Genomic DNA, 12,495 nt, shown 5'->3' with positions numbered 1-12,495 from the left:
CGCAGCCTCCGCAATCAAAGAATATGCGATCGTCATCTCTGACCCCAAGCCGGCTCACGTGACCGCAAGCTACGTGACGGCAAGCTTACTCTCCATTCTATGAGAATGTTCACCATCCTCAGTAACCTTCCTGCCACAAGTCAAGCTGTCTGTACCAGACAGAGTCTGTACTTCAAGACTGGCAAGCTCACGCAGTAGATGAGCCTGCGTACAGGTGCCACACACAACTGACCAAGCCAGTGTCCTCAGACGACACATCCCCAGTCACACTACTCTGAAATCCTGGTTCATTACCGAATACCGACGTTCCGTCTCCCCATCCCCCTCACTAACACACAAAGACCTGTCAAGGAAGGAGCCCACGAGTTGTGCGCCATCTTCAGTCCCACACATACAAACGCCTCACATTATACACCGTTTGTTCCCTAAAAACCTCCGAATAAATTGTCCACACTGCTAGGAGTTCCCATGCCTATAAACCACATAACGTGGGCCTGCCAACATCCCCCAAACCTTCCACCTTTCTCCTCACTGGAGACCTGGGAAGCTGCATTAATCAGCTCGCAACTGGGTAACTGACCATCGTCGCCTATATGAAACAAGCCTGGGCAGTGGCCTATAGAACTGAACCCTTGAAGAAAGGGCCCCACTCGTCTTGAACAATTTTTTTTTCTGAGTCTGAATAAATGTTTTTCCCACCATCGCCCCCACCGGTGTCGTCAGCTGGCGTCGGCTGCGAAACTCACCAGGTAGGTTCGGAACCAAGTTTCTCGAGGAATTTCCGATGTGTGGACTGTGTCACGCGTACATTCCCCGTTAATGTCGCTATAAAATATGCAGCGCAGATATACGATGGACATCGATGGGAAGAAAAATACGCACAATCTGTAATGGCGGAACCCAACCAGCTAGCTCAGCCACATACCGTGCCACGTGAATGTACAACCGGCATCAAAACAAGGCAGGGCATGCGGCAGCTGTCAGAGCAGGCAAAACTGCATCGCCGCGCCTCTGGCGTTGAACTTCTGCCTTTCAGATCTTCGTGCTCCCATTTGCGTCCTTCCGTGCTTGCTATCGTGTCCTTTTCCTGGCTTTCTGTGAACAAGCTCGCGTGCGGTTGCTGGTTTTATGCATTAAATTCTGTTAGCTGTCGTTCTCAGAGTGCCGCTGGTGTCCTTGACGCCACAACAGAGGGAGAACATGGAGCTGAAGTTAACGAACTTCGGCGAAACCTTCAGTGCCCCCCCCAGGGTGCCTGCGAGCTGTGCTTCCACTGGAACTGCGCATGCGTAAACAACAGCGCCCTCCTAGTCACACGGCGGGCTCGTCAAGGCCCGAGCTGGACAGCACCTTCTCCCATTGCTCATGTGTGTTGTTTGGTATTTTCGGTATTTGTTATTTCGTTAAAGTGACAGCACTTCTCGATGCACCAACCCACTCAACCCTATGTGATTTGTCCGCATTCTGAATTTTACCTTCAGTCCAGCGGTCAAAATGTGCCTAGAGAGAAGAAGGACGCAGAAAAAGAAATCACATCCACGACTGGGAGTCGAACGCGAGGCGGCGCGAACCGATCAGCTTCACACGACGCTACGCGAGAGCACTATAGCTATCGACACAGTTTTTTATTTACTGCCCGGAAGTACAGTCTTCGTCAAAGGTAACCTGGCTGCATGGTTTGCTTCTAGCTCGTACAGTGGAGCCCTTACCGCTTCCCTGAAGTTGAAATGGTCGGTAAATGTGAGGACTGGGGGTCTTCTTACATTCCAACATCTTTTGATCTTTAGGAAAGCCACAAAGGCTCCACTATACAAGCAAGAAACTAACCATGCAGCCTGGTTACTTTTGACAAATACTGTACATATACAGCCCTTACATGCTTCAGGTCGCATCCCGCAACCCGTCATACACAGTCAAACCAGCATCCCGCTATTACTCTGCCCGCGGAAGCCACACACGAGCTCCGAGTAAAGGCAGCCGGGCAGGAGGTCGATCCTGTGGTCGATCTGTCGATCCGTTCTCAGCGTGCATGGTTCCAAGGCATAACGCAGTGAACGCAATGCAGGTATTAGAAATGTGACTCCACAGCAAACCGGTGCAGACACACCGTGAAATGCACATCTAAGGATCATAACTATACCTGGGATGGCAATCATTCTAGTTCAAACTGAGACATGTCATTAGCAGCTTTTCGTTTAGACAGCTCAACCGTCTAAGAGTGAGTCCGAAAAAAAATTGGCAGAGGCTCAGCTTGGTTAAGCCCGGAAATTGCGAAAGCAACTTCATCCGTTTCTTCAGCCCGCATCCGCCGTGTCTACCGCCGCTCTGCGCCGACAGCACGAGCTGGAGCTCTGTTTATACAACTGGTATGTTGAAATTGTGTCGTTCCATACTATTTATAGATTCTTCACCCATTGAAGTATCTTCGGCATTAAGGGCGTCCATGAAACTTGTCTCCAAACTGGCTATCTCCATAGTTTCGCTACCGTTAACACCACTCATTAAACTTGGCCCTGCACTTGTAGATGCACCCGCATCAAGCGATCTCGACCGGCGTGCTCGGCAGGCTGCTGTATAAGCACGTTTTTAGCTAGCCGTTCTTCCCGTTCTTCGTCTGTTTCTTCGGCGCGGCGCCGTCGCTTCGCCGCAGCAGATTGTTCCAGCCTCGCCTTGTACACATCATCCGACATAGCGCACTGAGAGGAGCGCAGCTGCAGCCCCCCCCCCCCCCCTATTTTATCCCGCTCTAGCGAGCGCCTTCTCTCGGCAGCGGCGCCGCCGGCTTGTATTGCTGTACCCCCGCCATCGATGGCGCGATCTGGGGCCCCGTCTCTCGGTCTGTCGTGACGTCACACGGTCAAGTGACGCGCCGCTGTGTAAGGAGGCGCCACGACCATCGATGGCAGAAAAGTGCAAGCAGTATTGCTTTCGCAATAAAAAATTTACCACTGTCTTTTAAAGCAATCAAGACCAGCAAATCTGCAAAGTAGTAAGAAAAACGGTGCAAGTGTAACCATGACACCCCCACTGTAAGGGTGTGAAGAACATACTTTGGACCCCGAAGGGAGAGCGCAAGGGTGATAGTTATAGACAAGCGTCATGTTTGTAAACAAAGGTGGCGCTGCGGTCGGCGGGGACGCGGGGTGTAGGCAAAAACGTAGCATGCCTACCCCGCGCCATGCGATGCTGCCTTCGATACCAACTCGCGTGCGCACATATTTCAAAGCGTGCGCGTCGCTTGTGGTTAGAAACATTTATGTTGGTGACCGGAGAGCAGTTCAGCACTTCTTCAACCTGTTCGCCAGACGGAATTATCAGGCGAAGCGCTGCATAGGCTTCCTCTGCGCTCCTATGTTTGGCAGCAACGGTGCGGCTACGGCGGTCGACTAGCTAGGTTGACTTATTAAATGAAACCGAGAAAGCACGAGGTATACAGGTCTGCAGTCTCAACATTTGGGGCGATACAGCATACCCGATCGCTAAGTGCAAGAAGAAGAACGACGGGATGCACGACTCGAGGCAGCTTTTTTCCCATGACGAACCTTTTGATGTGCCTGCTCTCGCCCAGCCACTTCAGTGCGGAGAACGCCGAACACTACTGGACACTGAAGCCATGCAGTTACTTTAAATGAGTCATGCAAATGCGATCTTCACTGGTAATGTCTGAAAAAATGCTTTTTTATTCGCTTGGATAGAATTTTACATCGAGCTACAACAAAGTTACGTTTGCTCTGCAGAGCTAAATATTTTAAGTCATTCTGACTGCAGGCCTTATTCTGTTTGATAACTGGTTTTTGGTCTAGTATTTGCTGTTTTAGCCAGGTTCCGATTGACCAGTTGATTGATAGAATTCAGGTAAAATGGGAAATAACACTGCATGATTTTGCCGATACCTTAGCGACGTTTAACCGTTTTCTAGCATAGGAGGTGAAAAAACGTACAAGTTGAAGCGCGTGGAAGCGAAAATAGAGAAAAAAACTACGCGTAGTATATTCCTACTACCGGACTACGGTGCTGCTTCAAACGTCGCTCTTAGTGGCCCGATGAATGCTGAAGGCGACTGGCAGCAGCTGTTTTTTTTTTTTTTTTAGTGCGAACAGATGCCCGAGACGTAGTCCGGGTGATTGTCACCTGAAAACGGTCCCCTGCGTTCAATTTACGGTCACACCCACATGGAATGTCGTGTCCAGACTTCTCATAATGTGAGCCCGACAGAACGCGAACAAGCTGCAGACGCTGATTCTTGCACTGTTCGCCGCGCGACTGAAGAGCAAACATGCGTATTAAGAGACGCAAACTATCTTATTTCGACGCAGAAATGCAATGCTAGCCGCGCAGCCGATCCGTCGCCGAACTTTTCCCGCTCCACGGCCGCTGCGCATCGCTTTGGCTCATATCTAAATGCGATAAACTTGTGGAGACTTGTGCCGCTGCCTTTCTTCAGCATTGCGGTTCAACCACCCGCACCATAGCTCGCCGGAATATTGCAAAATGCGTTCAAAAACGCTCAAGCGCGGCATATCCAAGGCACACGGTACCGGCTTTTGCCTACACAACGAAAGTCACTGCGGACTCCAGCGCCGCCGCATCTCCGGAATTTCCATTGTTTACAGTGTAGGTCATGTCATGCAGCCCGAGCGGCACATAAGCAGTTCTCCTGACGTGTTATCAAAGAGAGAACGCTGTGCGTGTTGCTAAACCCGCGCGCCCGTGGTCAACTAGTCCGGTGCGGAGCCTTGGCGCCATCCTTCGGCGCGTCGCGGAACCCGTTGTAAACAGTGAGGCCAGGAAGTAATCCTGAACATCGCACTCTGCCGCCCGTGTGACGCTGTGGGCGGATGGTTGTATTTGGCCGAGACGAGACCTCGCAACGAGGTTGAGACTCTAGAATGCGCTACGCGGTGTCGCATACTCTGATGTTCGCTCCTTGTTCGAGTCCTGCAGCACTGTTTCATTAGCAAGAATGATTTCACTTGGAGCTGTCGGGGCACATAGAGTAGTAATACCATTCTGGACAAAAAAAACATTTTTGAGCGGGAAACAGGTCATGAAAGCAATTTTTTTTTTATATAACGTAAGATTTCAGTGTAACAATCAATATATCTACCGACCATACGACGGCAGTCTTGAATTTTTTTTATACATTAGCCATTTTGCTACCGTCAAAAGCGTTCCCTATTGGTTTTCTATGAAAGTCTTAACTTCCAGATGCTATAAATGGAAACACGTTAAAAGAAATATTTTGTTGCACATCAGAAGAATGGACCATCAGCCTAAGTATTTCCATAAGAATGCCTTACAATTTTTCAATATTCAAAATTTTTTATCAGACTATGTGTGACATGCAGCAGTGGCTTTACATTTTCCTTTGTCGTTCAGCCACTCCGTGCACAATGTTCCGGGAAGAAATGTGTTTCAAAGAAAATTTTCATCGTCTCCCTGAGTCACGGAGGCCTGAGTGAACTGCATTCTCGTTCCGCGCCACCCGAGGAAACAAGCTTGGCTGCATTTTTTTTTATTGTGCTCCGCGACATGAACAAAATGCCTGCTTTATTTCGCAGGTCAAGATGAGACAAACGGTATGGTAATTTTATAGCTTTTGAGACACCGTAACGATCAGCGGAAGTATTAATTTGCAAGTTCGGCTCACGCCCAAGACATAGCGGAAAAGCCGACTGCACGCTTTTTCGTTTGTCGCGTGGAGATGCCCAGGCGTCATCCAAGGAAATCGTTCGGAGGCGAAAGGTGCGGGATTCGACCCTCACTGCCACTGGAACCCTAATTTTTTCGAAATTTTGTACGAGCTTTCGCCGGGCCGAATGCTTCACTCTCCCGGGGAAAATAAATCTTCGATGCCTCTCCCGGGGAAAATAAATCTTCGATGCCGGCTCGTCCAGGCCTAGAAGCACAATTAGCGGCACTTTGTCATTCAATACGGAGATATGGTTCACATGAACACACGAAATTTACATCTTTTAATTTTAAGAAATCATGGCCGTTATTTTGTGTGCAACATCTCACGCATTGAACACACCATTGTATTACGGGTGCAATTATCCAGTGGCATCCACCCAAGCGCAGCCAGACGTCTAAGGAGGAAAGCAATACGGCTTCCACAGAAACTTCGTAGTTACAGAAAAATTCGTCCTCGTCCCGCGTTCGAACTCGGGATCACCGCTTCACCGGAGCAGTCTGTTTACTGAGCTAACCGGGACGGCTAGCATGTGGTAGGGCGAGAGCGAATTGATCAACAACTCGAAGTGTAAACATTGTTGGTCAAATTTACTCCACCTTCAGGGATTCCCCAAAGCATTTGAAAAACAAACCATTTTCTGTTTCGGGTGGTAAAGTTTCGGGTGGTCTGTTTCGTCTTGCTTAACACACGAGCACGGACAGAATAGGCTGATTACACCATCTGGGAAACACTGGAGCCATGTGCGAATTTCCACACTGGCGCGAACAGTACACACAGCCTAGAGGATGTTTTTATAGGGTATACATTTAAGTTTCTTTTATATGTGACCTTGATTTTTAACATCTATAGATCCGGATAAATGTGCGCGAGGAGTGATGGGGTACGTATCGATCTCGTCTGCAGACGACACCACGTAACCTTTTGTTATTTAGTCAGGCTTTTGTCCGGAGGGGGGAAAATTCTCTCTAGTTTAAAATGATTGGTGAGATCATGATATGTGATAACGGAGACCTTCGTGAAATTCAGGGAACCAGACACATCCACTACCCGGTTGACACTCGTGCTAGAACTTGAGGAATACGAATACGGCGCCAAATTTTCCTTCAAAAACTTTCCCTTCTCGTTCACAGATGGCGCGGGGGTACCGGAGCTTTTGCTCTACTTCGCTATTCGCTGCTTGACACACTGCCCACAACACGCGGAGGGACAGGAGAGGATAGAAGGAAAGTGGCGCATTTTCTTCGTGAAAGAGGGAGGAAAGAAAAGAGGTAGAGGGTAAAAAGCGTCGAAAGAAATATGCTCCGCGGCGGCAAGAGGAAAGGGCGAGCAAAACTCACGTTCGGAATGCGCGGGGCAACCCCAGCGAGAGGTGCTGCCCTTGCCCCCCGCACCACTCCTCGGGACCGGAGCTACACTGCCGCTCGTTCTTCCTCCTTGCTGCTGCGCGCGCCGAGGTAAAAGAAAGAGAGAGAGAGAATACGTTAGAAAGGAGGAGAAGGCCCCTGCCTGCGCTACCGGTTTGGCAGCTCGAGCGAGTCTCGAAGCGGCCGCTCGCTCGGCGCACATAACACGTTCGCCTTCAGTCCGGAGTGGAACTCGGCGACGTCGCATGGTTTCTACTCTCGTGTGCTGCTCGCGCCACAAACGCTTCGGGCGCCGCCAACGGAACGAGCGATGGCCTTACGATCGGTGCGTTCCCGCCACGGGGCTGGATGACAGGGCTTCCTCGCCGAAGATACGGTATTGGTGCAGCAGCGAAGACGTGTTCCAGATCGGGACCTCCGATGACGACCTGACTCGGCGGACCCCGCTTTGTGCGTTTTTTAGTTCAGAACGCGCTTAGTTGTTTGGTTCGTTTCAGTTTCGTGCTGCAAGAAGGAAAACAACGAGAGGGAAACGAAGTGTCGCGAAGCGATTCCGAAGACATCGAGATTTCCAGCTACGGAGACAGTGTCGACGACGTACCTACTGTGGTGTTTGGCGAAACTGTGTCATCTTGAATAGGAAGCCAACCCTCTTGTCTTCTGCTGCCTGGTACAACGTGGTCTGAGGTTCTTCGGCAACGGATTGGCCTTCGACGTGTTATCTTGTGCTTTTAGTTTCCCTACCAGTTGTTTGCGTCGTCAGTGTCTGCAGGATCAACGACACCACTTTCTCGAAGTTCGACCGATATCAAAAGAGAGAAGGATTATTGGTGACCCTAAAAAACTTATTCCAGCCTTCACCGCCGTAGTGAATCTTGTGTTCTCTATCGTGTTTTACTACATTCCCGCATTCAGGTTAGGAAGGGCGCACTGTCGTAACGCGAATTGAATCTTCGCGTAGGGTTTGTCGTGGCATGGTGTTTTTGACAGCGCATACGCGCCGACGTTTCGGCTCGCCGCGTCTGCTCTTCGCCTCCGGATTCCTCTAGCATGCGGTGGCGGTTCGTTCAGCCACGTCGAGCGACGCCCGCTGGAAGTGACAGCCGCCGGACACAAACTGACGCCGCTCTCAGGCATCGGCGATGACGCGACACGTGTTTATCGTCGCGACGGCATTCCCGTCGACGGCGACACTCCTCGGATTACTGCTGCTGGGTGCTTCGCCGGGTCAGGTGAGTTTTGTTTAGCTGATCACGTGGACGTCGCCACAGGGCACGGAATAGGCGATGCAAGATAACAGCACCAAATTAAATGATGACGCAGTGAACTGGTAAAAAATAATGCAGTGTCAAAGTACAAACATGCTGGATGAACTACGCTTCGTAGTTCGTTCTTAGAAGTTTGGTTCGTTCAGTAGTTATCATGCTAAGCGCGGCACAGAGCGTGGGATTGATTCCAGAGCGCAATATTGGCTCGTACAAAATGGTGCTGCAGATATTGAACGCATAAATATTTAGAAAGCAAGGGAAAATACAGCGCAGACTGCCGGGTTTATCAAATAACTTCATTGTTGTATGGTTGTCTCCGACGGCGTTTGGAACTGCTGTAGGTCAATTAGTGACGCGCTGTGCATAGCGCACTGCTCTAGGTTTAATAGGCTTCTGATTTTGGCGACCTGAACGAAAGTATGCGTTGACACCTTGCGAACATGGAATGCGACTTCCCGTGTTTGATACATATATCCGTTGTGACGACCCTGGTCGTCACAGTGCTGTGCAGCAGGATTGCTTCTAACGTATCTTGAACCTATGTTCGCCATGCTGGTAATACTTCTCAAAATCTTCCTTCGTTTCCTCCTTCAACTCAACGACAACAAACAAGCAGCAGCTCTATGCAAACCTTCTTTCATTCTCGTGAATGCTTCTTCATCCTATTATCGGATTTTATACCAGCAACTCCTCTCTTCGTTCAGTTAGCGATAATTCTGATTTGACGTTAATTACGCCTCTTTTTATTTCTTAGTGGGAATCAGGAGTGGTCCTGGAGACACTCCCTCCACAACAGATTGGACAGCTTACAATAGAGAGCCTGTGCAGTACCGTTTTAAAATGCTCAAGAAACACTCCCTAGACAAGCAGCCGTTGCCAACAGCGCTTGCCTCATGTGATGGACATGCACTGTTTATGCAGAAGCTTACCGCCAGCCTCCCGGGAGGATGTAGCCTCTCAGCGGAGTCTGCAGTGGTGATGTATGAAGCGAATGCTTCATTTAGCTAGCACGAACGAGAAAACAACGGCAGTAACAAAAGCACTGGCAAAGTTTTTTTGGAGCCGAATACTGTCCGGGAGTGCAGATCCATTTTACTCATGTTAACAAGTAATACTACTCTGGTGCAGTTAGAAGCTAGCAGCCGTGTGCACTTGGAAGGAAATTCTTGCTGAGATAAGAATTCAGCTGAAGAGAGGGAACTCTTACTAGCAATTTTATTACAGCAATACTTATATACTGAAATTGCTCACATAAACAGCGGCAACTAATATGAGCTTTCTGTTGTAGTGCGCAGAGAAAGCCACGTTTATATTTATGCAGATCTCTCTACATGTTTAAGTACTTTGCTTTACTGCCCGCTCTAATTTCCTTTTTTTTTCTCGCTGATTACGACTGGCAATCGTATCTTCGCATAGTCGCTGGAAATTACAACCCCTTCCCCCCTTTAGTTTTGGTGCCAAGACAACACGTGAATCTTCAGACCTCGACTTCGTAATGCAAAGAGGCTGATTGACTTGAACAACCCGGGAACGTCTTTTTGAACGTAAGCCAAGATTGCAGTCCAAGGGCGTTTTTCGCGTTTCGTCTCTTCAAGAAAGCCAGGCCGCTGTAGCTGCCACAGGAATCTACGACTTCCTTTCGGAAATTCGTTTCAGGCACATCTCTGCCAATAAGCACTCCAAGGTCTTTGGAACGCAAAACGCGGTGAGATACCGTAACCCATACTAAAAGTTATTTAGTCACTTTAGAGTTTGAGCCTCTGTTTGTTGACATATACGTATCAGAGAACGAATCGTAGTCATCTTGTGCATGGGCCTTGTTTACTTGTCTACGCTAAACATGCACTGCTGGTATATCACTCAGTATATCATACAGCATACTGTATGATATATAGTTTTGTTCTGCGAGCTTGCTGATTCCGTTCCTCGCGTAATTAGATCTGGACATTGTCAAGTCTTCTCTTTTTTATGAATGTTATGAATGCATAAAACAACGGTTCATAGTTTCCTCCAAGGTGGAATCAGCTGAAATGGACCGTGTAATAAGTTCCAGACGCTGATTTATGTCGGTCGGGCAGATTCAGTGAATTGAGCTCAACGAAGGGGCATACCGCTATGTTTGGAGTACAGGCTCTTCACAATTTTCTACTCGCCGTAAGAGCTTTCTGTGAATACAGTATGCGTCAAACAACAGCGTTACGGCAATTTTGCGGTACAATGAAATTCCCGCTGATATGAATAACGTCGCATTTTGTTATGTATTCCTAGTTTGCGGAATGCAGAGTAATTCTGCCATTGCCAGCAACTCCTGCAGTATAAAAAAGATGTTCACAACGAGTGCAGTATGAGGGATGTTTACTCCAACCATTGCGTGTTTAGTATTTTAAACGAAAAAAATATAAGCAAACGGGATGCCTTCATTAGGCATGACGGTTGTCGGCAGTATATATGGTGACCCGCTAACCACTTGAGGCCGAACCTTCATGAACTGGATCAGCGACGGCAAGAACATTCGCCGAAGACTTTCTGCAAAAATTTGTTTTCACAAACGGAAGTTATTTAATGTGACTATCCAACTCTCGCCTACTTTCGAGTGATACATTAATATGAAAGCTTCGATATGCCTTACGGTGATGATTTTTAGTGGTTCAGACGACTGTCCGTGACTTAAAGAAAAAGAAATAGCTGGTTCTATTAAATGTAGGACAACGCTGTATACTGCAACAACCCTGTTGAAGTTGAGCTATTAATCAAGTCGTGCACTTCGTCTTCAGGTCTTTGTCCATGATCTTGAAACGCCGTATACGAAATAGAATTAAACTCAGAATGTTAATAACGTGTTGGAGGCAGTCATTCGTTTGGACAGCGTGCACTAAGTCATTCATTTCGGAACACTTGTTGTTGGGCTAGATGTTAAGCCATGATCTTCTGTCCATGTCGTCCTCCTACATTCTTGCCCCTTGTCCGTGGTTCTTCTGAGATCCATTTGGAAAGTTCTATGTCTTGTTGTATCTGTCTCAGAACGGCGAGCCGTTAATAGATTTAACGCCATTTACGGTTCGAGCCTCAAGTCAGTGTTCTGAAGTTCAGCATTTACTCTCTTCCCCCGATAGGACGTCAAATCACACGTGTCAATCATTCTGAAGGCTTCCAAGCGAAATTGGTCTTGCTGTGAACATCAGCGAAAAGAACACTAAGCCCAGTGGCCCAGTTCCATATCCTAGCAGTGTGCTATCGGTTTACATCACAGCCTATGTGCCATCCGGACTGTGGATGAATAATGGTGGCGAGGTCTGAGTCGGCCATTTATGAATATCAGGTGTCTTCCCGCTCCGTACACGTTGGGATCCCGGGAAATAAGCAGATAAGTCAGCGGAGATTCTTGAGAACGCACAGACTTTTCACGTACGTCGTCAATATGTAGCTGTACGTTCGTCGCTCCAGAACATGCATGACAAAATTACTTTTCAAATGTAACTCATTTACCTCATTAAGTAATTACGTTAATTAAAATTGCGGAGACGTAATGTATTACATTTCCAGTTGTTACTCTTAAAAGAAATGTCATTATATTATAATTACATATATAAAATAATTGCAATTATTTAAACTAGATTTTAAACTTTTACAATTGCTGTAATTGCATTAGAGTAATTTAAATGTGTCATGTCTAATACGTAATCATTGCCAACGACGCCGCTTACTTACTCGATATTTAGGACTAGATTTTTGCATACAGAACGGTGAGAAAGCTGTGACAATCTGGCTACAGGAAAAGTCTAATGCTGACTTTCCCTAACCACTAGTTTAGTTTAGCGCGTCACCGTTTTTCTTAAATTTTTGTAAGCTGAGCATGCTTCTTCTGGCTCAGGTACCTCTTGTTACACTGTCAATTCGCGGATTTGCAAAATGATCGTGTGTGATCGATGTGAAGTTTATTGGAAGGGAGCAGATTGATGTTCCTATAGCTTCACTATGGAAATGTCTATTTTTTTAGGCCTGCGTCCAAAGGGAGGTATGTTGTGGCTTCACGAAGCGAAACAGGCTGTGTACGGCCTACGCTGACGTTTGGAGAAGTTTGTAACAAAATATATTGTTTTCGCGCATTCCGTTCTGTATATCTTCCTAGGGTAGGCTTGTGTGAGAAAATAAGATACAGTTACGCCTG

At 47.7% G+C, this 12,495-nt stretch overlaps 1 protein-coding gene across 3 annotated transcripts in view; it reads left to right on the top strand.

Annotated features, from left to right (window-relative positions):
- Positions 1–7,249: 7,249 nt before the first annotated feature.
- Ptp10D (Protein tyrosine phosphatase 10D) overlaps positions 7,250–12,495 on the top strand; it is a 177,540-nt gene continuing 172,294 nt past the window's right edge. For all 3 annotated transcript variants that reach the window (XM_089560740.1, XM_089560738.1, XM_089560739.1), the window contains exon 1: positions 7,250–8,291. In XM_089560740.1, coding sequence (XP_089416866.1) covers positions 8,202–8,291 — 90 coding nt within the window. In that variant the 5' untranslated portion in view covers positions 7,250–8,201. The remainder of the gene's footprint in view (positions 8,292–12,495) is intronic.

This window comes from Amblyomma mixtum, chromosome 9 (genome assembly GCF_055824585.1).
Source record: "Amblyomma mixtum isolate Tamu chromosome 9, ASM5582458v1, whole genome shotgun sequence".
Classification (NCBI taxonomy): domain Eukaryota; kingdom Metazoa; phylum Arthropoda; class Arachnida; order Ixodida; family Ixodidae; genus Amblyomma; species Amblyomma mixtum.
Note: the sequence above shows the minus strand (reverse complement) of the source record. Positions and strands in the feature narration are given on the sequence as shown.